The sequence below is a fragment of the Salvelinus fontinalis genome, chromosome 6 (genome assembly GCF_029448725.1).
Source record: "Salvelinus fontinalis isolate EN_2023a chromosome 6, ASM2944872v1, whole genome shotgun sequence".
In the NCBI taxonomy this organism is placed as follows: domain Eukaryota; kingdom Metazoa; phylum Chordata; class Actinopteri; order Salmoniformes; family Salmonidae; genus Salvelinus; species Salvelinus fontinalis.
The window spans coordinates 28,968,213-28,994,667 of record NC_074670.1 but is presented as its reverse complement, the minus strand read 5'-3'; the positions used below and the strand labels follow the sequence as shown (position 1 = coordinate 28,994,667).

Genomic DNA, 26,455 nt, shown 5'->3' with positions numbered 1-26,455 from the left:
CCGGGCAACTGTTACAAAATTCCCCCTGCAGCTCAACCTGCTTAATACAATGCCTGACTCATCAAGTCAAATAGACTGCCTACACATACAGAGCAGACACACACTGAATGCAAGCAGACACACACACATTATAGAAAATCCTCCAACCACATAAATTGTCACACATATGTACGTGAACCACACATGCTACAAAAGGTACATCACATTACACCAGTAGCCATGCAGTGTCAAAGCCACACACACTCAGGTAAACACACACAGCCCAACTTCACACTCCTACAAACACACACTACACAAGGCAACCCAATGCATTGTTCCACAGACACACTATGAACAGTGATTGACTAGGGAAGAGGAGAGCTGAGAGAGACTGATATAAAAGAGATATTACCACTCCGGGACAGCAGCAGTGTAGAGGGCCCTAAGCAGGATAAACGACCTGGCCACAAACATGATTGTCTACGCACGCAGAGAAAACCTCAGACACTAGACTGACCATGTAGCACAGAAACAGATATAGAAATGGAACAGCTCCATACATCACATGGCCTGTGTCCCAAATCACAACCTATTCCCTATGTAGTGCACTACGTTTGACCAGAGCCCATTTCTAGTCTAAAGTAGTGCACTACATAGGGAATTTGGGACACTACATAGGGATCATTTTGGCCACATCCTTGGTGTGGGCCTATGGAGGATAAAGGACAGGAGAAAAGCTCATAGGCAGGCCCTGTAATACAGAGATAAATTGTAGAATAGAGGCATGGGGCTACAGATGATAGAAGACTAGAGACTCCCAGACCAGACACACACTAAAGTACAGCTAAACCAATATAGCGCTGCTATGCCCAAGGAGCCATAGGTGGTAAAAGATGAGCTCTAATATCGCTGTGTGTGTGTTACTAAGGTCCCAGGCTGCTCATTGCTCTCGTATGTCACACACACTGCTCTCGTGTCAGACACTCCTCTGCGCATGGACATGAATCAGGCCTATCCATGGAGCCGACCCACAGCACCATATTTGTGCCCGTCACTGTGGCCCTGTCACTGTGGCCCTGCAGTGTGTTAAGAGCAGGGCTCAGCAGACAGGTAGATACACCACACAGTTCAATACTTTCAGCTCCCCTCTGTTCTGCCCTCTAGACAACATCTGGCTTGCAACAGAGAAGCTCAATGAGTGGAAAGGGTAAGGAACTCCTTTCTACACAGAATAGATGGTGATCTGATTGGCTGCAGGCAACACTGGGGGGTTGTCAGTCTCCTGTGGTAAACAGATCAGAGAAACAGGGAGACAGATATAAGGGGAGGAGACGGTATCTCTGAGCAGTGAGACGAGGAGCGAGGTGGGTTGTCAGATTCTCACCATCCATCTCACTTCGTTATTATGAGAGTGACAGAGGGAGAAAGGTCAAAGAAAGGAGGGACAGAATAGAAGAGGTGAGAGTGAGCAGAGAGAGAGAGATGGAGAAGACAGATGTCTGATAGAGAAAAAAAAAGGTGTTTAGATGGAGACGGATGAATGGAAGAGATAATACAGAGTGTGTGTGTGTAGAAGTGTCAAGAGAAGTTGCCTCACACACAGACATAGCTGTGTGAAGTTGTCACAGTACTTCCCGCAACCTGACTCTATTTGATGTCAGACAAAGAACAGAAATAGACTTCACACCTACAGAGAGACGAGACCACACAGTCACTGAACAAATCACTCTGGACTGCCTCAGAGAGAAGACACTTTCCCTCTTTCCCGTGTGAGAGACGCATGTAAACAGTCACAAAGACGCACTCTGAGCAGTTGATTCAATCGACACCTGACAGAGTCCAATAAAAATGTCATACGACTTATCCTGACCAACCTAGAGCCAGAGTATTTCTGTTTCTGCTCTTCTCTTGATTGGTCGGTGTGTGTGTGTGTGGTGAAAGCACGATTGAGAGCCTGTTGAGACGGTGAATTAAGCAGCCAGTGCATCTGATCTGCAGAGCGCCCCGAGCCAAACACACATCTATTCTTAAGAGCGGAGCAGGAGTAACCATTCTCATATGGATAAAGATCCGACTCAAACAGACTGTAGGTCAGTGCTGCCAGCTAACCAGGAGCCTGAAAAATGGTCATTTTATTATTCTGTGTGCTTCAGGGAGAGGTTTAGTTCCAGGTACATCACAGCATGGGAGCTTGACGTGCGCGCGCACACACACACACACACACACCTCTTTCATCTGCGGCTGCCGTCTGTTTTTGCAGGTGGTGGTTGAGGTCACTGCACCACTGAGTGGGACATACAGAGCGAACACACACACTGATCTCACAGAATCTAAACTAACACAGCTGCACTAACCCCATGCCCCCCCTCTTCTAATCCTACTCCCCCCGTTCCTCTCCTCACCCCAAATCAACCCACTCCCAAACCTACACTATACTGAAACCCATCCCTCTACAACCCCCCCCGCTTCTCCTCCACAGTCCTCCTCCCAAACACCCTTCATCACCTCCTACACTATACTGAAACCTATCCCTCTACAACCCCCTCGCTTCTCCTCCACAGTCCTCCTCACCTCCTACACTATACTGAAACCCATCCCTCTACAACCCCCCCCGCTTCTCCTCCACAGTCCTCCTCCCAAACACCCTTCATCACCTCCTACACTATACTGAAACCTATCCCTCTACAACCCCCTCGCTTCTCCTCCACAGTCCTCCTCACCTCCTACACTATACTGAACCCATCCCTCTACAACCCCCCGCTTCTCCTCCACACCTCCTACACTATACTGAACCCATCCCTCTACAACCCCCCCGCTTCTCCTCCACAGTCCTCCTCACCTCCTACACTATACTGAACCCATCCCTCTACAACCCCCCCGCTTCTCCTCCACAGTCCTCCTCACCTCCTACACTATACTGAACCCATCCCTCTACAACCCCCTCGCTTCTCCTCCACAGTCCTCCTCCCAAACACCCTTCATCACCTCCTACACTATACTGAACCCATCCCTCTACAACCCCCCGTTTCTCCTCCACACCTCCTACACTATACTGAACCCATCCCTCTACAACCCCCCGCTTCTCCTCCACAGTCCTCCTCCCAAACACCCTTCATCACCTCCTACACTATACTGAAACCCATCCCTCTACAACCCCCCGCTTCTCCTCCACAGTCCTCCTCCCAAACACCCTTCATCACCTCCTACACTATACTGAACCCATCCCTCTACAACCCCCCCGCTTCTCCTCCACAGTCCTCCTCACCTCCTACACTATACTGAACCCATCCCTCTACAACCCCCCGCTTCTCCTCCACAGTCCTCCTCACCTCCTACACTATACTGAACCCATCCCTCTACAACCCCCCCGCTTCTCCTCCTCACCTCCTACACTATACTGAACCCATCCCTCTACAACCCCCCCGCTTCTCCTCCACAGTCCTCCTCACCTCCTACACTATACTGAACCCATCCCTCTACAACCCCCCCGCTTCTCCTCCACAGTCCTCCTCCCAAACACGCTCTGTCATGTGGAAGGTGCATTCAACTGGATTTACATTTATCCATCTACCCACCCTCTACTCCCACCCCAAAACTGTCAGATACCCCCCCCCCCTCTACTCTGGTGGCAGTGGGCCAACCATGCACCACCCCTGGTAGCCCTGCTACCCACAAGTGAGAGAGAGTGTGTGTGCACGCACAAAATGTAGCTTAATAAAACTCGGAGAAGAGTCAACATTATGACTTACTGATAGGTGAACAATACCATTTCCTGTGTCTGTTATGCTAAAGAGTAGTCTCAAGAGTTCTAGTGTGTTCTGCTTTAGTGTACTTGACATTGACACAACAACAGAGTAAGTGTGGAATGCAGATATAATACAGTCAGGTACCCAGGCTAGGCCAGGAGAAGCCATCATTATGCAAACAGCAGGGAGTAGAAGATCAATTACAGCACATGGGAAAAGTGCTCTGTAAGATGTCAAATATTGTCATTGGTGTGCAGCACCCGGCTCATATACAGGATTTGATAAAAAAATAAAATAAAATAAACTATGAATACACAATAAATCTGTGGCTCTGGATTTGAGAAAGTCAAACAGAATCTACACAAAGCATGTGATGAGGCCAAAAGGAGTTTCCACTCACATTAAAACAAGGTCAGAACCAGGCTGGCTACTCATATAGGTCATTGAAGAGATGCCCTCATGGGTCAGCCCATCAATACATCATACTGTGATTCACTCAACAGGCCAGCTATCACACTCTGGGATTGTTGAGTCAGGCCTGGAGCCTAAGGGTGAGAGGTTAAACGGCTTCTATCCATCCATCAGCAGACTAGAACAGTTTAAAGTGTGTGTTAAGGCTGTGTGTTAATCTATACACTACTGTATGGACTGGACAGTAGCTCAGACAATTAGAAGCCATGGACAGTATATACTTTGAATGCTGCAGGGTAAAACAGGCGTACACGCAGATACGCGTCTACCCACTCAGATGTCCACACACGTCTCCTCACTCGAATACCACCACCACACACACGGCACCCCCCTCAGGCCATCATACCAGACACGGAAACAAACTGTCCCACTTTGCTGGTGTCTAAACACAGACATGCTGTTATAGTACACGCTGCCGTGAACAAACACAGAAACACATACGATGATTCCTAACCGAGTCCGACAGACACACAAAAACAATGTCTGCCTCATCCTCCCGTCACAGGGAGCCAGAACAGGGCCACCATGACAGTGCCCCGGGCATCACTACAATATAACTACAGCGGATTGGCACTGGACTGGTACAGCACTACGTTAGAACAGGGATTGGACAACATTGAGAGCTTGGCCCCGCACTGTCAGTTTGGCTTCAAATCTAGGTTGTGGTTTTTGGTTGAACAGCCAGGTTTTGGTTTAAGGGGTCACTGCTCTTAAACTAGAGGGACGTTCAAATATCTGTGTCGAGCGCAACACAGTGTGCTTGTATTCCTCTCAGGCGTTTTAATTGATGCCACCATTTCCGCTCTGTGGTGAAAGGAAGTCTTTAGCATTCAGCCAGGAGCCGAGAGAGAGAGCGAGAGAGTCGCCTTTTGATTTTGCCAGCCTCAAACTCAAAGCAATTAGTGGAGCCAGATGGCTGTCTGGACTCCGAATAAATAGTTTGAGCATCGACGGAAAAACCCCATAGACGACACACACACACAGACCTGTGGCAATGCGTTGAGACACAGGGAAGATACGGACCTAAAGAACCAAATTGGTTCTAGCAGATACTACAGGGCAGAAAAACATTCAAACCTTCACACAATGAATCCATTTCGACTTCATCTCTGCACTGTATTACTGTGGGGAGTGAAGGTCACACGGTTTTAGTGATAAAATGATGGGCACATGCAAGCGTCTCCTCCCACTTTTTTGACCAAACCAGTCTGGTTGAGTCAGAGGGTTCAAAGAATGCAGCCCTTGAGAGCTGGTCTAATTACTTAGTTTCAGCCAGCATGCACATTCCCCAACTGATAACAAACCCTCCCTCTATGTGGTAATACTAAAGCTCACCACATTCCTAAGCCATTACACACTGTATCTGTACTTTTCCTTGACTCTCCCACTCTGTCCAAACTACCTGTTACCACGGCAGCGGGGTCACCTTAGTCAACCAGATGACATATGCATATCAAACAAACAGGGGGAGGGGCTTGGGTGTGTGAGTGAACACACTTCACCTCTCTCCCTCGCTACCCTTCTCCGGTTGATTCCCATAGCCTAGATACTGTACGTTATCAGCACTCTTGACAATGAACAGTTTTATCACAACCGAAACGGGACAAACAGCAAGACTCAGCACCCTCCAGGGTATGCTAACATGTTACACTAGCTAACAGAGGACATTGATAATAAATATACCCAGATACCGACATTAAATTACTATTTATATTCCTTCTATGTACATTTACAGAGCAACAAGGTCATCGTTTCAAAAATCAAGAAAACTTTAATTGCAACCAAATACAAAAATAAAAATAAAATAGAAAGACATGACAAATAGTGACAAATTCTAAAAGGTTTCTTTAAAAAAATAAAAACAAACAAGTTCAGAGAGCGGTGAATAAAAAGCACATTTTGTGATAAGATTGTTTCGAGTGTGCACTGTACAAAATGGTGCACGGTAAAAGCACATTAAGCCTGTTTTGGCGTAGTAGTCACAGCAAAGCAGTCGATAAATAAAGCACTCCAAAAACAAATTATAAAGCACTGCAATAAGAGATAAAAAGATAAGGACTTGTAAAATAAGCATTGATACAGAAGATAATAAATCCTTCATGCTTGGCGCTGAGAAATAGAACATGTGACAGCATAAATTAGTAATTCTTTATTTTTCTTTCCACTAGATAGTGTATTTATATATTTATACTATGTACACGTCAGGGGGGAGCGATTGAGACGACAAGGAAGTTAAGGCTTCGATTAGTCATCAGTGTTTAGAGCCAGAGGAGGACGATGTGGATTATCAACAACAACTAAATAACAACCTAAAGCTGTGTTAGCTCCAGGTCAGGAACATTACGTCAACTCTCTAAAAGCATTTTTATTTCAAAACCTTTGTGCCAGGCAGTACAAGCGGAGGTCAAGAGAAGTACATTCCCAGAAAGCATTTACTTAAAAAATAAAATAAAATGTTGTAAAAGATTGGCCAATTGGGTATTTATTTTATGAAAGCTTTAAAAGCACAGCCCTCACAGAGAGAGAGCAACAGTACAGATGATTCTCAGAAAGTGTTCTCAGAACACATGTTCCTTAAATCCCTGACAGTGGGCAAGAGGAGTGTGTGTGTGGCTCTCTCCCACTCTCTGAAGAACAGAAGGGTCTGTGAATGTTCTGACAGAGTTCAGACCACTAAGTGTTTGTGTGCGTTTGGGGAAGTGTCTCTCCTACTAGTTTCCCCTTTCTGTGTGTGTGTGTGTGTGTGTGTGTGTGTGTGAGTGAGTGAGTGAGTGAGTGAGATCAGGCTGCAGGGGACAGTGTACAGTAATGTTTCCTCTAACTCCCAATGCTAAGAGACAGAGGGGGCAGGAAATGGCCATTCGGGTTACACACCCTGTGGCACTGACAGATGTCCCAAAGCCTCTGAGCCACACACACAGCGCTGACTCAGAAACCACACAGATCACTGCCTCTGTGGGAGCTAGTCTATCTGATAAATAGTATGTGTGTTTATGGGTGAAGGAACAGGTATCTTAAGTATGTTGATTGAGTTTAGTGAACCTGACAATCCAGTTATTTCAGTTATCAACCTGGCTGAAAAACTCAAATGTTTACATGCAACTCAACTATTGTTCTTGAGATGAACTAGACTCACCAGTATTTAATAGCTGAAGATGTGCATCTTATACCTTTTCATTGAAGGGTTGTCTATTCAAGCAGTTACATTCGGAGTACAGTATTATTGGCTCTGATTGAACGTTGACCTTGGCCAAACTAGGAAGTGAGTTCCACATGACACCATTGACTATACAGCAATTATTTACACTCTGATCAATATCCACATTTTTTCCACAGGAGTTCGACAAGAAAAATAAAGATCCGTACATATATAGTATACAGATACCTCACACCAAAATATACATACAACTTTCTCCCTTCCCTCCCTCTTCACTTCAAACTTAAGGACAATATCAATATTTCTCCAGACACACTTTATCACCTTCATACAAATCTAACTCATGGGCATATCCTGTTCTGGTGTTACAAACAAGTGCAAAGATTGGAGATACGTGTTTGTTAGTGGTCATTATAAGTAGTTCACTACAGGCCTCTACGCTGACCTTTTTTAGGAGCACGTGTGTGGCTAAGTTGAAAAATGTAGGCGCACACAAAGAAATGTAGGAGCACAGTGAAAAATATTTGAGGTAATAAAGCTAGAATTCTAAATTTGTCTAGACGCACCGGTGCTCCAAAATAAAAATTCCATGTCGCAAAGCAAAATACTTAGGCGCATATGAAAGTAAAATGGTCGCACTGTAGAGCCCTGCTCCCTGCATGTGTACTGTATCTATAATGTTTATGTAAGCCAGAGTTTCAGCCTATACTGAGGACTGACAGACTTAGGCTATCGTGTTATCAAGTGCTGATGGTTAGGCGAGTCGCAGTGGGTCAGTATCTATCCCTTCCTCCCAGTCTCCCCCCTCTCCGTCCCTTTCTCTCCCCCACACCAAGGTCAACAGCCACCACAAGAGTTAACGTCATCCTGGAACACTGTGTGTGTAATATGTGCGTTTCTCTGTGACCCCATGACCTTTGGCTGGCCGTGACCCAGAAACAGACCCAGGCTTAATGGGCCAATCAGGCGCCTCGCCTGGTCAGGGCAGCCAAGGAAACCCCACTGATTAACCAGGGAACACGATGAATCACAGGGGAGTCATGAGATAGGAATCGTTCAGGGATTGATTCAGATCTGGGCTATTGAGGGTAGGAAACTAAGGCTCTTCAGGAAGACAGCTGGTCATAGCCTTCCAGTGGTCATCTGTTTGCCTCTAGTGATGTATAATAATTGTACATGGTGATATTGGCTTGAACAGCCCTGTCTTGTTAGAAAGACAAGTTAGTCACTAAACTATCAGGCTCCGGTCTCTCTGAATCATGAAGGATTATACCCAGACCTCTGCTAGTCAATATAGGTCCTATAATAGGTCATATGCACAGAATCAATCAATGCATTTGACTTAATTTATATCTTAATTGGTTACAGATGCAAATATGCCATCATGTATTTGGATTTCTATATAACCTGACTAACCAACCTATGAAAGCTGAGATGTACAGTGAGCAGGGCATGACTCCACCATAGCTTTCTGAGTCAGGTCTGGCAGGAGGAAGGGGGTACAGTAAGTGGGGTGTTTGACACGTAGGGAGGGAGCCAAGGCAATACTCCCTCTGCTCTCCCTGTATCCCTGACCTCCACACAGCCCTGTGTAAATCGCACACACACACACACACAGGGTAGAGAGAGGTGATGGAGAAAGACTGGGGGAGGAGACGGGGAGAGAGAGAGAAAATGTCCACGTCATAACATCCAAGCGGTGGTAATTTGGTGTGCGTGGGCTAAGCTAAGCGGTGACTTCATGGCTCATTCGCAATCAAACTCTTAGGTGTCAGGAACACCACAAGAAGAGAGGGATCAAACAGAGGAGAGGGAGAACAGCCCTACTGTTTCAGAGCATTTCCTTTTTCTCCCTCTCAATTCACCCTAATCCCTCTCTCCCCGTCTCTCCGGAGAACAGCTGTACGGTTCCCTCTATCCATTCCCTCCCTCACATCCCTCTATCAATCCCCCTTTCATGTACTCTTCATCTAGATGACTACCCCTCCTTCAGTAAGTTGTTTATCATTTCAGAATGTCCCAAACTAAATTCTGTGCATACTTCCAGTTGGTGGCACAATAGCAGAGAGAATGAGGTAGAAAGAGGAGGCCTACTGCAACATACAGACACGAGAGAGAATCTGACATTCTACATCGACCACTTCCGCTGCCAAACTTCCCCTTCCCTTCCCCAGTACTGTCACATACAGCAGAAACAAGGCTACTGTAGCCGGAACAAACGTTGTCCCACAGGAGAGACGAGAATAGCAGGGAGCAGATATCATCGTGACACCCCTTACATTGCTACTGTGCGTTTAGTGGAGATAAGAGTGAATATTGTCGTGAGGAGTTTCTCTAGCTAGCGAGGGAACGGCTGCATGGAGATGCCATTTTACCCACAAGTCCCTAACGCAATGTGTCTCTCTGGAGGCTTCAATCTCCAAGGTCCCTAAGCTAAGGAAAGGAGGAACACAACAGACAGAGCAGCAATGTGAGGAAGATAGTTTTAGGATTTCTTGTGTTTTGGTAGATAAATACCAAGTGATCCACTTTTCATATTGGGACCAGAGAAAAAGATTTTTCTTATCAATACACCAGTCCTCCATCTTGTTTCTGTACATTCCCTCCCACAGCCACGTCATCCAGTTCATCTTGCTCTCTCTATGGGCTGCATTGTTGATCATTGTTAATATATTTCAAATGATCCAACAGAGGAGAACCAACCACCACCAACTCCTCTGGAAGGAGGACATTTTCATTCATCCTTTCCTTCTTCCATCCCGCTTTCCCTTCCTCCTCCTCTTCCTCTGCCCGTTCTCTCTACACGTACACGGCAGTCCGTGAGATGACCGATCCGTCGCGCTGAGACTCCATGTCGTCGTCAAGGTAACCGCCCATGATTCCATCCTGGTCATGTGATGGGCGGAGCTGCAGGATGGGCCCGCCCTTTCCAAAGTGGTCGTAACTCTCCTCGACGTCGTCGTCCTCCAGTTGGTCAAACTTTCTCCGCTCCGCCTCGTCCAGCTCGCCGCTCAGCAGGATGTCCTGCGCCGTGGCAACCCCCCCCTCACCATGCCCCCCCAGGTGTAGCGGCACGTGGTGATTGGCCTTGGCAGTCAGGCCATCATGGGCGGAGCCCTCCTTGTAGACGTAGATGGGGCTGTTGTTGCCGTCCGCCCCGCTGCCCCCGGCGCCAGCACCTGTTCCGTTCTTGCTCCCCTTCTTGCCGCCACCGAAGATGCGCGACTTTATGTCGTAGGAGCTGGGGTTTTGGTTGCCGCGGTAACCCTGCTGTTGCCGGCGGCTCCGGGTGACCAGGACGGCAATAAGGGCGGCGACGAGGAGGAGGGCCAGAAGGGAGCCAATCACAGCACCTGCCACCACACCTGCATTGGAGGGGACCACAGAGGGTTCTGTAGGAAGGGAGGGAGGGAGGGGAGAGGAGAGAGACAGAGAGAAGAGGATGAGACAGGTGGAGGAAAGCAGATTGAGAAAGAAAGCAGATGGAGGGAAATAAAGGGGAAATAAAGAGGACAAGAGGGAGAGAAGAGGGGTTGGATGATGTCAGCAGTCTGCACTGTATTCCATGTGATGTGTTCTTGCATGTGGGAGTGTGTGTGCTGAGGCTCTAACAGCAGTGTTTAACGTCACTGGAATTTCCTACTCTCCCTCTGAGCTGCTCTTGTCCCCATTCCCTCACAAACACCCTAATAACGTCAGAGCAACATTTCAACAAGGTCTCTGCAACATCAAGGCAACGTGCCAATGACATCTTCTCCTAAACAGTTTGAGGGCAGTGTGCAGGTTCTCTTTAGTCTCAGCCCCCTCACCCACAAAATAGCAGAACGACTGAGCAAAAACAAAAGACGGAGGACGATAAATGGATGGAGGGATGCAGCCAGGGATGAAGGAGAAGAGGATGCGGGTGGTGGTGACTGACAGAGCAAGACAGTAGAATGACAACTCCTGCTTCAAGCTACTATAATGTAAAACAGGAGAGTCAGTCTGCCCTCTCTCCCCTAGCTACTGAACACCCAATTGAGCTCTGTTGTATAAGCCCCGAACGATGTGTGTGTTTTCCCTCAGTTTGGTCATATTGCAAGGCTCATGACTCCAGACACATTGGCAGGTGAGATTCCTAGTTATTTGCTACCACTCTCTACTTCCTCTCCCATTCTTCCTCCATCTACAACACCTTCCTTTCCTCCCTCCCTCCCTCCCTCTCATGTCCGACACACCACCCCCCTCAGCCCTCACTCTCTCTGTTTCTTTCCACACACTGCTCACCTGTACACACAGAGTATGCTTGAGTGCTAGCGCAGAGGACGCTGGAGCAGAGGGCGCTAGCGCAGAGGACGCTAGAGCAGAGGACGCTAGAGCAGAGGACGCTGGAGCAGAGGACGCTAGAGCAGAGGACGCTGGAGCAGAGGACGCTAGAGCAGAGGACGCTAGAGCAGAGGACGCTAGAGCAGAGGACGCTAGAGCAGAGGACGCTAGAGCAGAGGACGCTAGAGCAGAGGACGCTAGAGCAGAGGACGCTAGAGCAGAGGACGCTAGAGTACAGGACGCTAGAGTACAGGATGCTAGAGCGCTAGAGCCCAGGATGCTAGAGCACAGGAAGCTTAAGCGCTAGCGCAGAGGACGCTAGAGCAGAGGACGAGGAGCGCGAGCAGAGTGCGAGGAGCGCGAGCAGAGGACAGCAGAGCGCTAGCAGAGGACAGCAGAGCGCTAGCAGAGGACAGCAGAGCGCTAGCAGAGGACAGCAGAGCGCTAGCAGAGGACAGCAGAGCGCTAGCAGAGGACAGCAGAGCGCTAGCAGAGGACAGCAGAGCGCTAGCAGAGGACAGCAGAGCGCTAGCAGAGGACAGCAGAGCGCTAGCAGAGGACAGCAGTGTTGTGTCCCAAGGTTTCACTAAACAGCTTCCTGTAAAGGAATGCTTCCTCTCCCACGGTGTTTGACATTTTAAACAGCATGGGACAAGCTCTCACCAGCATGATCACACACACCTTATGTTTTACTATCCTTGTGGGGACACAAAATGGATTTCCATTCAAAGTCCAATTTTCCCTAACCCTTAAGCTTAAAATAGCTTTTGTCCTCGTGAGGATGTGGGAAATCTCCCCACCTGAGAATTTTCCTTACACACACACACACACACAGGGGAGACACTTCTCCCAGTCAGACAGTAAACACACTGAGCACAACGCCTTGGGAAGAGCGGTACACAATCCTCTCAATGAAAAATGCACTCACATCTCCCTCGGTCTCACCCCCACAAGGTCAGCCCCCCCCAAATATAAATCAAATGCGTCAGCCAGAGAACCACTCACAAAGTATAGACAACCAATCACTGTCCATGATGCTGAAATTGTCTATACAGCTGCCTATCAAAACGATGATAGGTTACATGCCCTGGCACCACAAAAAGCCTATAGCTTTACTTAATGGATAAATGTTTATTTGGTCGTCATTTTCTCATTTTAAACCTAACATTTCACGATGCTATACACGTTGTTGTAGGGAGTCCATTTAGACTGCTGTCTGGGGGCAAGAATGTAATTACCTGTTCAGTAATTACAAGTTAGAAATTCAAACATTGCAGATGGTCAAATATATGTTTAATACAACAGCATACTAATCAGCAACCAATTGATGTTTTCATTTGATATACAACTGTCCTGTATATCCTACCTGAACCTGCATGACATGAGCCATTCCTCGCAGCTTGGATAGAAAGTTGTTTTGTGTAAAGCCAGTTTATTAATGCAAATCTCTCTTTCCTATGTAGAGGCCTATAGTAGCTCCAGTATGCGGCTGCGTCGGCTTGCATCTTTGTGTGCAAATGTTCTCACCACGGCCTGTAGGTCCAGGTTACAGACCCGACTGTTTCTATACTGAGTATTGACAACCCAGACAGTTTCTTCTGTGACATTGTGCATTATATGTCCATTGCGCTGCACACAATTTAAACTTAGTCTTGAATTGTGCATAGCAAGATAAACCAGAGATAAGGGACTGTTAATATTGCAACCACACAACTCAAATGTCGGTTCACCAGTATGAACATAATCACAACACGCTTTTTTTGTTTGAGCCCTCAAGGACTTTTGTCCGCTCAAGATAAATTTGTTTGCATCTGCCAACTTATTGGCTGTCCAGTATCCAGACGACCTGTCCCAGAGCTTCCTATTCAGTTCATCTCTTTCCGTAACCCGTTGAGTCCGGCAATTAAGGAGATGCTTAAAATCTAGCAGTTCTGCACCACCACTCCCTTCTACCCAGTTCCCCTCCTCTTGCTACGGCAATCAAGCTGTTTATAACCATCCCTGTAACTGTCGCTTCTGTGGAGATGGTTTTCTAAACTAAAACTCATAAAGACCTACTTAAGAAGCATTTAACTCCTGAGTAAGCTCCACTCACTGCACTGGCGCCGTCGTAGCCTTGACAACGGCATTTGTTCACCGATATCCCCTTATACTTTCAATCAGTTCATTTCTTCTTCAAGGCCTGAGGCACTTTGGTCAGTCACATTCTTGAAGGCCAAGAAACAAATGCTTAGCTTCCTAGTACATTAAAAAGATTCTTAATTCCTTTTTAGAGGGTTACTGTCACAATTGTTTATGTCAGACAGGTGCATGGGCCCCCAGAGTTTGTTGGCCCCCAGGGCTGTCCGGCCAAAAAGAAAGAAACAACCCCAGAAAGTACACTATGCATCGCTCAAGCACAAAAACCGCTGGCTGAGGAAAATGATGCTTTTTATAGATTGCATCATGCACGACCATAAGCTCCAAGTAACCGCAAGTAATGAGAGAGATGGGGCGGATATAAAGCCTGCTGCCGCCCGCCTCCTAAATACATGCAGCAGCCCCCCAACGCACACACACACCACTCAGTGGTGCATGGGCATATATTACATCACATCATGGGAGAAGACTGATTGGTTGGTGAGAGAGATGGTGAGTTAGCAGCAGTACTGAATGTGACTTATTGAATAGTCTGGAACAGACCATTTATACAGGTCTCTGGTCTTGATCATGTCTTACTGAGGGGTGGAGGGATGGCAGAGGGCAGTCAGGCCTGGAGGCTGGAGAGGAACAGACTACATTAGATCTGTCGCTCTTCTCTGTACGCATGGCCAGAGACGGACTGACTGACAGACCGGAGGAAAAAGGAGATGCATCCTCTGAAGGGGGGGTGACACCACTACAGGGGAATATGTGAAATAGGAAGGTTCCAGGTTAACTCATTAAGAGGGGCTGATTTGGACGGGAATGGGGGAAACGGAAAGGAAAAAGGTTTGTCTGAACAGGTGGGAAGGATTTTGATGTGACACCAGTGCATGGGAATATTGGAGAGACCAGCTCTGGAGACAGTGGTGATGGCAGAAAGTGGGTTAGCTAACTGCGGCGGAGCAGGATCCAGTGCAGGATCAGTGGAGCTAAGCAGTGATTAAGAGAGCCGGTATTTAAGAGAAGGGGAGACCAGCTCAGCAGGATGAAAGAGAGAGATAGGGTAAGGGGGATGAGAGAGCGGTATGAGAGAGAAAGGAAGGGAGATGGAGAGAGAGAAAGGATGGGATGAGAGGGAGAGGGGTGAGAGTGGAGAGAGGAAGAATGAGACACAGGGTGAGAGGGAGATAGAGGGGAAATGGAGACTGCCTCAGTGCTGTGGGCTGGGATTTGAGAGAGAGACAGAGAGAGGGGGTCACAGAGAGGGCTAACGGCATGTCTCTCCACTGACCACAGATCAGTACAGCGCTGTAGGAGTCTGATAGGAACACTGACAGAGGACCGGACCAGGGGCAGGGACACAACACAGACAGATCCCAGGTCAGCTCGTAACCCTGTGCAGGGCTCTCTGCGTCAGTTGTCACACAGCTGGGGGCAGGACAGGAGCAGCAGCAGGCCAGGAGCCTGCTCTAGCCTGGTCCAGACGCTGGCCATTTCACGGCCACGGCCCGTCAGCCCTGGTTGGACACAGCTCCATCTGTATTCACACTACCTCTCTCTCCGTCTCAGTCTTTCTCTGTGTGGGCCTGCACTCAGTTCATTCATCCTCCTTTTTACTGTCTTTCTCACTGAGGGGGAATGACAGGAGAAAATATTAGAAGAGGGAGATGACAGGACAAGGGGAGGGGAGTAGAGCTGACATGGTAAAAATCTGTTGTTCTGCTCCTGAGCAAGACAGTTAACCCACTGTTCCCAGGGGCCGATGACGTGGATGTCGATTAAGGCAGACCCCCGCACCTCTCTGATTCAGAGGGGTTGGGTTAAATGCGGAAGACACATTTCAGTTGAATGCATTCAGTTGTACAACTGACTAGGCATCCACCTTTCCCTATAGCAGGAGAGAGCAGATGAATGGCGAGGGAGTAAGAAGGAAAGAATTTAGGGGTGATGGACCAGAGGAGAGAGAGGGAGGACAGGAAATCATTCTGGGAGACCCGAAAGGACAGCAGAGTTTATGGGAGACAGGATGGTGAGGGGGAGGAGAGCGAGGACAGAAGAGAGGGAGTTAAGGAGAAGCAGCCAGGAGCTGAAGCAGCAGAGGCCAACTGATCCGCTCAGAGAGGAGAGAAAGACTACACACTCACAGCACTGTCAGCCTGCTCGCTCTCACACACACTAATCAGAGAGAGAAAATGGAGGGGGTGATAGTGGTAGAGAAGAAGCAGTGCCATAGATTCCCATAGGGGTTTTAAATGGCATCAGCATCCTGTTCCCCTCTCACCCCCTCCTTATTCTAAAAGCAGTCACTTTCACTCTCTACCTTCTACCAACCCTTCCCCTTTCTCACTCTCTCCATCTCACTCATTCAATCACCCCTTTTTCTCCCTCCTCCCACCCCCCAGCCCTTTCTCCATACCCAGCCCTGTAAAACCCTGTGGGACTGCATGGGGACGTCCGTTATGTTCCAGAGAGATGCTAGTGGCCCATCAGAGAGAACACATTAGTACCATGGGAAGGTGAAGGACGGAGCGGGGGAGGTGAGGGACGGAGCGGGGGAGGTGAGGGACGGAGCGGGGGAGGTGAGGGACGGAGCGGGGGAGGTGAGGGACGGAGCGGGGGAGGTGAGGGACGGAGCGGGGGAGGTGAGGGACGGAGCGGGGGAGGTGAGGGACGGAGCGGGGGAGGTGAGGGACGGAGCGGGGGAGGTGAGGGACGGAGCGGGGAGGTAGAGGAGTGGTGGCTTTTAAAACATTCACTAGTGAATTGCCCTTTTTCTCCATTTGTCCTGCATTCCCCCGTGGCAGCACAAAACGACTACAGGTAAAGTGCATATCAGGGCGGCGGAGAGAGAGAGCGCAAGGTGGAACTCGTGGAGGGGATCGATGGACGGAGTGTTATTTATTTAAACTGCGCGGTCGACAGAACATCTCTTTCAAGTGGTGTAGTGGTTGTCTAGTCACAGTACACAACAAGGAGATAGCAAGGTTTAGTATCAGTCCAGTCAAATGCAAACCGTACGCTCAAACAAACCCTGCCAGTGTGTGGAGACCTGAAACGGTCTCTGATGATGATGCAATCCATTCTACCAGTAGATGAACAGACGAGTAGAGCTCAAACATCACAGCTAGGATCCATAGATATGAACAGAAGGAGAGGATTGCATGCAAACAAGGAGGGATGGGTGATAAGGTTTCAAAGAGTAGAGGATGGATAGATGGAAAACCCAAACGGAGGAAGAGGCCCAGTAAACTGCCCCCCAACCACTAACCCCAGGGACAGAGCATGCTTCTCTCCCTGACTACAGACAAGCATCGCCACACCCTCTGTGTGTGTGTGTGTGTGTGTGTGTGTGTGTGTGTGTGTGTGTGTGTGTGTGTGACCCAGCATGCCTGCATGTGTAGTAAGTGTGTTTTCAGGTGTGTGTCCAGGTGTGTTTGTAGCATAGCATGCACATGTGTATGATTACAGTCATTTCAGGTGTGTGTGGACTCACCTCGGACCATAACAGTGACCTGGTCCTTGCCGGTGCCCAGGCGGTTCTTGACCTCACAGACGAAGGTTGTGTTGACCTGCTCGTCCACCTTCAGCACGGTCAGCACATTTTCTTTTACCTGCACTGTGTCTGGCATCTGACCGGACATACTGGGGGTAGAGGGAGAGGAGGAGGAGAGGGTGGAAAACATAAGTATTGGAACCTAGCCCAGATCTCCCTACTTCCAAATGACCTTTTCATACCTAGAAAAAGGTAATACAAGTAAGTGATTATGGAGGAGCCAGTCAGGACACTGCATGGCTTATTGATTCTACTGGGGTTAAACTCCACTATGGAAAGTTACACCATTTTTCCATCATCAAGATAAGAGTCCAGTGGCTGTCGAGTTGATCATTATTATCTGTGGTTTATAGTGGCCTGTGGATAGAGTGATAATTAAAGAAGGAGAGAGAGAGAGAGACCGGGATACAGACGGACAAAGAGACCGGCCGACGGATAGATACTCACGTTTTCCATATGATGGTGGTAGGGATGGGGTTGGCAGTAGCCTGACAGGTCAGAGCCACGTTGGTCCGACCCATGTACCAGTTATTATCATAGCCCACGATGGTCACCTGTGGGGGGTCTGAGAGAGAGAGGTTAATTAGTGGGACTTCCTACAGAGAGAAAATAATTATATTCGGATGCATATTCATGACAACATTAAAAAGGTCTGAGAATACGCTCTGCATGAGTAAGTGTGTGTGTGTGTGTGTGTGTGTGTGTGTGTGTGTGTGTGTGTGTGTGTGTGTGTGTGTGTGTGTGTGTGTGTGTGATACATGTGTGCACCAGTGTGTGCAGTGGCCTTACATTCGATGGCCAGTTTCATCAGGAAGCTCTCAGGCTTCCCCTGGGTTCGATGGGACACCAAACAGCTGATGTCTTTGCCATTGTCTGCTGCTGTGGGAACCAGCATGTACTGGCTGGATACCGTCACAGTGTTGTCAGCGGCCGTCGTAGAGGCGGAGGTAGCGTTGCCGTTGACAGCCGTCACCCATGCGATCTGAGCAGCAGGACGACCGTCGGCCGACTCACAGCGGGCCACGGCAACTGGCTTGGCTCCCGCGGCGACAGTGGAAGCTATCACTGTTACCCCGGAGGCAGAGTTCCTGGGTTTGGCTGATGAAGGGAAGAGAGAATAATTAATGAATACCAATCTTGATAAACGACTAGACCGGCGAAAACAAGACAGACCTCTCCCCCCCTCTCCATATGGCTGTTGAATGTGAGTAGAGCAATCAGGACAAGAGCCGACACCAAGCATGACAAGCAGCCGGATCAATAAACGCCCGAGGGGAGAGAGGGGAGCTGCGCCCAGGTTAGAGCAATGATTCTAATGCATTAACAGAAACACAATTGCTCTGACAATACCACTTCTAATAGCAATTAAGCTGCATGGACAGGGTAGAGGTCAGAGGTGGACGAGAGCACTTACACAGATACATAATAGAACATGGATACACACACACAGTCTAGGGAAACAGAACACACACAGTCTAGGGAAACAGAACACACACAGACAGTCGTACCGAGCATGACGAGGGAGGTGACGCCCTGTTCGTTGCCGCTGGGGTAGGTGGCGTATTCACAGATGTATTTCCCCTCGTCAGTCATCTTGACGTCCGAGATCTGGATGGAGGGGTTGTTGAGGGAGGGGGGTACCGTCGTGAAGCGGACCCGCCCCTTCAGGGGAGATGTGGGGTAACTTGCCCCAAAGGTAGGGTGGTACACGGCGATGTTGAGCCGCTCGCCCTCCTTCGGCTCATAGATCCAGGACACCTGCGTAGTAGAGTCAAGTTCATTCATTCAAATATTACACAACCTGTCAAATGGGGAAAAGGGGTCAATAAATAACAGCGACTCTTACTCTTTTCTTTGTGAACATGTATTACTATCTTTGATTTAATTTTTTTAATCCTTTATTTAACTAGGCAAGTCAGTTAAGAACAAATTCTTATTTACAATAATGGTCTACCAGGGAACAGTGGCTTAACTGCCTTGTTCAGGGGCAGAACGACAGATGTTTTACCTTGTCAGCCCGCGGATTCGATCTAGCAACCTTTCGGTTACTGGCCCAATGCTCTAACGACTAGGCTACCTGCCGCCCCACTACTGTAGATAAAAGCTTTCAAATCAAATAGCATATCAGACAATCCATGTACAGTGCACGTACACTTGGATGATCAAGGACAAAGTGTCTTAATAATAATGTAGAATTTTCTCTTGTTAATGGTCATGAATGGCCATGAGTTCCTGTATGTGTGTGTGTGATCATTTAGGCCTTTCTTCTCATGTTGTAGAAACATATATATTTGTCTACATACGAGTTCCTGTCTGACACTGACCTGTGTGAGCTGTATCCCTCCAGGGTCTGTGAAGGCACACCTCAGGTTGACCGCCTGGCTGGGGTAGGACATCACTTCCGGTTCAACCTTCACCCGCTGAGACAACGCCCCTGGGAGGAAGAGGAGAGGACGTTAGAGCACCTTCCTGTTTTCCCCTCACTGTTCTTTGTCAGGGGCCATGAAGGAAAGGTGAGTAGGAGAGGAAGCTTGTTGGCACTATTGGGACCAGGCCCTAGTCTGTCCGATGACCGATTATAGTTCTGTGGAATCGTCTGGTACACCATTAAGACTACCTACAGTAAGCAAGTAGGTCAACGCTCCAGGAGTCTGCTAGAGGGGTGTGTGTGTGTGTGTGTGCGCGAGCACATGTAGTGATGAGAAAAAAGCCCAGTCTGCTCCACACAGGTCATAAATCATTTGGATTGCTTATGCTTTTCTAGAACCAGCTATTTACTCTGGGCATCCACACACACACACACACACACACACACACACACTGTGTACAGGGATTGGTGTGTGTTTGTGTACATGTTGTCCTACATTATCAGGACCACAACATACTGACAAGTCACCAGAAGGTGTCTTTCGTGCATGTCTGCGTGAAGATGTAATTAACTGTATGAATGAGTGTGCATCGGTGTGTGTGTGTGTGTGTCTGGTCTACCTGTTCTAGGTAAAGACAAATTATCTGCTGCGACACACCTGTCAATGTTTACCAACATTTCGCTCTCTCTCTCTCTGCGTGTGTGTGTGTTCCCATATTGTGCAGCCACAGGCTTCTTAACATGATGCACACACCCACGTGATTGATACAGAAATCAATTTTAGCATCATAACTGGTTCTACTGGTTTGTTCATCCTCTCTGAGTGGAGAAACAGAAACTAGAGAAGGTGGGGTGGAAAACACACCATCCCTATAGAGACACGAGTCAAAGGCCAGGACTGACGGTCTTCTCTGGTGGTGGTGATGAGAAACCCACACAGCCTACCTCTGCTACCATGGTCTTTAAACAGGAAGAGAGAGAGAAAAGATAGCGAAAGAAAACAAGCAAGGCATTTCCTAGAATTACCCACCGTCACTCCCAGCACCAACCCAATGTCAGACTCCAACCACAAAATAACCCTTCTGCAACCACAGAACCTCTTTACAACCACCTGGAGACTCTGCTGCCAGGATGGAAGAGCCAGAAGCACTGGTATTCCCCTCATGAGGGGGGAAGGGTTCAGAATCTGAGTGTTCTAGCTGGATCCTGGTGCCTCTCCAGACCTTGAAGACCAGTGTGTATTGTGTCCTAGTGTAGGGGCCTACTGCTGTGTGATCTAGGTGTTTGTGAGGGATCAGGCAGCAGCCTCACTTCAATCCACCTGCAGCAGATAGACCAACTACAGATTAGCTCTGGGACCTGCTCGGCTCTAGTGAGGGAAGGAGGGAGGGCTATTGAAACCCAGGATTGCTCGTCTCCACTGGGGAGTATTAATTGAGTCAACCTTGCACGCCACAGGTCATTACACAGACCTGTATTGATGTGTGCGCGCGCACACACACTTTGTAATCCCAGGAAGGAAGTAAGGCAGGTAGAAAGCCCAGAGGGACAGGGCCGAGGAAAGCCTGCCTGCTGTCAGTCACAGACAGAGCAATAAGAGGAAAACCAACCCAGTTTAACTCTCTCCAAGATGAGAGGGGGATGAGAGGAGAGGAATGGTTTGAGACATCCAACCCCCCCAGTGATATAAATATAACCCACTCCCTGAAATGACTAACCCCCCAGGATTGTAGACTATCATTAGAACGACAAGGGTTGACTTGATTATTTATGGTGTGTGTGCTGTGTTGCTAAGGTAAGGATGCCTTAAACAGAAAACTAATATTAAGGAGGACAAATTCAAATGAAATATATATAAGAGATCGAGAGAGAGGGTCGAAGTCTGGAACCAACAAGACCCTGTACATCATCTACCCCCAAGCCATAAGACTATTTTAGAAGTTTGTTTAAATCAGCTTCTTGATATATCACACCAGTCAGGTGGCTGGATTATCTTGGCAAAGGACAATTGCTCACTAACAGGGATGTAAACAAATTTGGCCACAATTTTTCAGAAATAAGCTTTGTGTGTGTATGTAAAAATTCTGGGATCTTTTATTTTAGCTCATGAAACATGGGACCAACACTTTACATGTTGCATTTATATATTTTTTTGTAGTTAACCAATAGCTACCCGGAGTTACTGCATGTACCTTTTGTGTGCGAACTCTTGACTCATCACATACGCTGCTGTTACCGTTTAGTCTATCCTGTTGCCTAGTCCCTTTTCTCCCTCTCTGCATTGTTGGGAAGGGCCTGTTAGTAAGAACTTCAGTTTGTCACATGCTTGGTTAACAACAGGTGTAGACTAATAACATTTGATTTGGGTTGAAGGGTAGAGGAGAGAGGAGACAGTTGGAGGGTAGAGGAAACAGAAGAGACAGTTGGAGGGTAGAGGAAACAGAAGAGACAGTTGGAGGGTAGAGGAAACAGAAGAGACAGTTGGAGGGTAGAGGAAACAGAAGAGACAGTTGGAGGGTAGAGGAAACAGAAGAGACAGTTGGAGGGTAGAGGAAACAGAAGAGACAGTTGGAGGGTAGAGGAAACAGAAGAGACAGTTGGAGGGTAGAGGAAACAGAAGAGAAGAGACAGTTGGAGGGTAGAGGAAACAGAAGAGAAGAGACAGTTGGAGGGTAGAGGAAACAGAAGAGAAGAGACAGTTGGAGGGTAGAGGAAACAGAGAAAGAGACGGTTGGAGGGTAGAGGAAACAGAGAAAGAGACGGTTGGAGGGTAGAGGAAACAGAAGAGACAGTTGGAGGGTAGAGGAAACAGAAGAGACAGTTGGAGGGTAGAGGAAACAGAAGAGACAGTTGGAGGGTAGAGGAAACAGAAGAGACAGTTGGAGGGTAGAGGAAACAGAAGAGACAGTTGGAGGGTAGAGGAAACAGAAGAGACAGTTGGAGGGTAGAGGAAACAGAAGAGACAGTTGGAGGGTAGAGGAAACAGAAGAGACAGTTGGAGGGTAGAGGAAACAGAAGAGACAGTTGGAGGGTAGAGGAAACAGAAGAGACAGTTGGAGGGTAGAGGAAACAGAAGAGACAGTTGGAGGGTAGAGGAAACAGAAGAGACAGTTGGAGGGTAGAGGAAACAGAAGAGACAGTTGGAGGGTAGAGGAAACAGAAGAGACAGTTGGAGGGTAGAGGAAACAGAAGAGACAGTTGGAGGGTAGAGGAAACAGAAGAGACAGTTGGAGGGTAGAGGAAACAGAAGAGACAGTTGGAGGGTAGAGGAAACAGAGAAAGAGAAGGTTGGAGGGTAGAGGAAACAGAAGAGACAGTTGGAGGGTAGAGGAAACAGAGAAAGAGAAGGTTGGAGGGTAGAGGAAACAGAAGGGACAGTTGGAGGGTAGAGGAAACAGAGAAAGAGAAGGTTGGAGGGTAGAGGAAACAGAGAAAGAGAAGGTTGGAGGGTAGAGGAAACAGAAGAGACAGTTGAAGGGTAGAGGAAACAGAAGAGACAGTTGAAGGGTAGAGGAAACAGAAGAGAAGAGACTGTTGGAGGGTAGAGGAAACAGAAGAGAAGAGACTGTTGGAGGGTAGAGGAAACAGAAGAGAAGAGACTGTTGGAGGGTAGAGGAAACAGAAGAGAAGAGACTGTTGGAGGGTAGAGGAAACAGAAGAGAAGAGACTGTTGGAGGGTAGAGGAAACAGAGGAAGAGAAGGTTGGAGGGTAGAGGAAACAGAAGAGACAGTTGGAGGGTAGAGGAAACAGAGAAAGAGAAGGTTGGAGGGGTGGAGAGAGAGAGAGAACAGAAGCTGCGTGTCAGTCAGTGCTGCTCTACTTTACTTCAGTTTACCGCCTAAAGGATGGGTGACAACACACACACCAATACAAATACCAACACGTACACAGATTTAGCATCTAAAAGTAGCACATCAATGTTCAAGTCGGCATCCTAAGTACTGTCACCAATCATTATGTCTCTCCCTCTCTCACACCCTATGAACAGTGACACCCCTGCTATATTAACCCCTTCCTCTCGGCGCTCTGCCTGACATTTACATATTTCCCACCATGCCTTTGCTGGAGGGAAAACGGATCCGAAAAGGAGGAGAGGTGTGCCGGGAGGATGGAAGGATGAGAGGAGGAGAGACAGCTAGGAGATGTCAAAGTGAAGCAGGATGAGTGGACAGCAAGAGAGAGCGGGGATGAAAGGTTGAAAGAGAGAGAGGGTGAGAGAGACTGACAAAGGGAGAGAGCAGGGTGAGAGTGATGAGTGAAGGAAGGGACATGAGGGAAGAATGGATAGAACAGGGTACAAGGACTGGAGGGGGAGGGGAAAAGGGAGAAGCAATAAACAAGGTTGATGAGCGACAGAGAGAAAGAGAAGAGCGGGAGACAGGAGATAGAAAGGGAAAGGGAGAGAAATAAAGTAGGAGAGATGTTGAGAATGAGAGCAAGAACAGGAGAGGGAATCAGTGCATGGAGAGATGAATGACAGAAAGAAAGAGGAAAAGGGAGAGGGGGAGGTATGGAGCAGTAAAGGAGAGCAAAGGTAGACGACATACACTTGACCTTGAGAGAAAATGAGGACTGTCTCAGAATAGAGAGAGGGCAGAGAAACAGTGGGAGTATGACACACACACAGACACCATTTGAACAGCCGTGGCTTTAAAGGGAACATACGCCTATTACCCTTCCCCTGCTTGTCTGCCTCCCTGCCTGCTTGTCTGCCTCCCCCCACGCCCGCTTGCCTGCCTCCCCGCCCGCTTGCCTGCCTCCCCGCCCGCTTGCCTGCCTCCCCGCCCGCTTGCCTGCCTCCCCGCCCGCTTGCCTGCCTCCCCGCCCGCTTGCCTGCCTCCCCGCCCGCTTGCCTGCCTCCCCGCCCGCTTGCCTGCCTCCCCGCCCGCATGCCTGCCTCCCCGCCCGCTTGCCTGCCTCCCCGCCCGCTTGCCTGCCTCCCCGCCCGCTTGCCTGCCTCCCCGCCCGCTTGCCTGCCTCCCCGCCCGCTTGCCTGCCTCCCCGCCCGCTTGCCTGCCTCCCCGCCCGCTTGCCTGCCTCCCCGCCCGCTTGCCTGCCTCCCCGCCCGCTTGCCTGCCTCCCCGCCCGCTTGCCTGCCTCCCCGCCCGCTTGCCTCCATGTTGGTTTGACTGTTTACCTGCCTGCCTGTCTACTTAACTCCCTCTATCCCTGCCTGCCTGCTGCTTACCTGAATCAGTGTGTGACTGAGTGAGGGAGTGAGGCTGATGGCTAATGGTTCTCTTGTCCTCTGTCTGATGGTCATTGTGATGCAGCACAGTTCATCTCCAGCCCCAAAGAGGCCAGTTATTTACAGAGTAACACCACATCCCCAGTACTCACTAGACCATTTACTGGCCAAAACAAGCATTCAGCCAACTGTCTAATGCCATACAGGTTTAATCCTCAAACAGTATTCCCTGCTGTGTGTGCTCTAGTCAAGTCCTGTTCAGTTGGGAGGAAACTGAAAACATTTGGAAATTGAGTAAAGCAGGGAGGTTCAACCTGCATGTGTCCAATAAGAACAACGAGTTGTTTTCCACTGCTAAACATTGTGCTGTGATGTATCCTACTGAGAATGGCCTTGTACATTAGCCCCTGTGCTACCCTGTTCTCCCCAGAGCTCTGTGGTGGTCCATTTGTTCAATCATCCTGGACCTTGATTTATTTCATTAGCTACATTATCTGCTGCACTCCCTCTGGTATTCAACCAAACACATTTAGTCTTTTAGTTCCTCAGTGTGATCCTGTGGGCTGGCCAGTGGTTGGTCTCTGGGCTTGGAGCCAAATAACCTGCATCTCTGCAAGTACTCTGACTGCCATTGTGTCACTGACATCCATCACAGATGGCACCTATTCCCGATATAGTGTGTATTTAGAGCCCTGTGGGCCATGGTCAAAAATAGCGCACTACATTGGGAATAGGGTACTATTTGGGACAAAGCCTGTGACTGGGCTAATAAAGTAGTCTAATAAGTAGTTGCTGCTGTAGGCTGTGTGGTGGCGAGGGAGAACATACATTAGCCTTTGTGCCTTCTGGTCTAGGAGAATAACAGCCTTGATACAGGCTACAGTGGTAGAATCTACAGTAACTGTGTATAATGGCCGGCATTTGCCCTCTAAACTACACACTCTTATCTCAAAGTAACAGCAGAATTGGGCTGCTGTGTAGTCGGTACAGTATCTCTACTTGAAGTGAAGCCTCAAAAAAAGTGAAGGTCTGAATACATTCCGAATGCACTGTAGTGCACTACTGACCAGCGCCCCTTTACCCATATAGGGAACTACATGTGGAATAGGGTGTCATTTGAGGCACAGCCTATTGTTGTAGTGTATCTAAATGTATCCTTCCTGTGTATTGATTATCTGGTGATGTAGTGGGCTGAGAGAAGGTCAATGAGAGGATGGGCCATGTTTCACTCTCCACTTCCTCTCCTGTTGTAAGCTTGTCAAACGCCTGCCCTGCCCGTTGCTGTCCTAGCTAACGTGCTGACCAGACCGCACGCGCATGTTGATTCTGCCCACCCACACCAGACACGATCAGGACGAACTCTGAACCAACTATATTCATTTGGGGACAGGTCGAAAGCATTAACACCTGTACTGTAGACAATAAGTCATAACTTTAGTCAACTGTTTCTTCAGCAAATTAAACATCCACAGAGACATTCATATTTCAAAAAGGAGGTTGACAGTGCATGTCAGAGCAAAAACCAAGCCATGAGGTCGATGGAATTGTCCATAGAGCGCCGAG

At 48.4% G+C, this 26,455-nt stretch overlaps 1 protein-coding gene across 2 annotated transcripts in view; it reads right to left on the bottom strand.

Annotated features, from left to right (window-relative positions):
- LOC129857576 (nectin-2-like) overlaps positions 1-26,455 on the bottom strand; it is a 76,712-nt gene that overhangs the window by 13,243 nt on the left and 37,014 nt on the right. Inside the window, exons 2-7 of one of the 2 annotated variants that reach the window (XM_055925982.1) lie at positions 19,660-19,769; positions 18,844-19,093; positions 18,125-18,433; positions 17,783-17,900; positions 17,276-17,424; positions 5,945-10,745 (exon numbers count right to left, since the gene is read on the bottom strand). In XM_055925982.1, the coding sequence (XP_055781957.1) occupies positions 10,153-10,745; positions 17,276-17,424; positions 17,783-17,900; positions 18,125-18,433; positions 18,844-19,093; positions 19,660-19,769 (1,529 nt within the window). In that variant the 3' untranslated portion in view covers positions 5,945-10,152. Of the gene's footprint in view, positions 1-5,944; positions 10,746-17,275; positions 17,425-17,782; positions 17,901-18,124; positions 18,434-18,843; positions 19,094-19,659; positions 19,770-26,455 lie in introns of those variants that run through there. The other variant, XM_055925983.1, reaches the window with a different exon arrangement.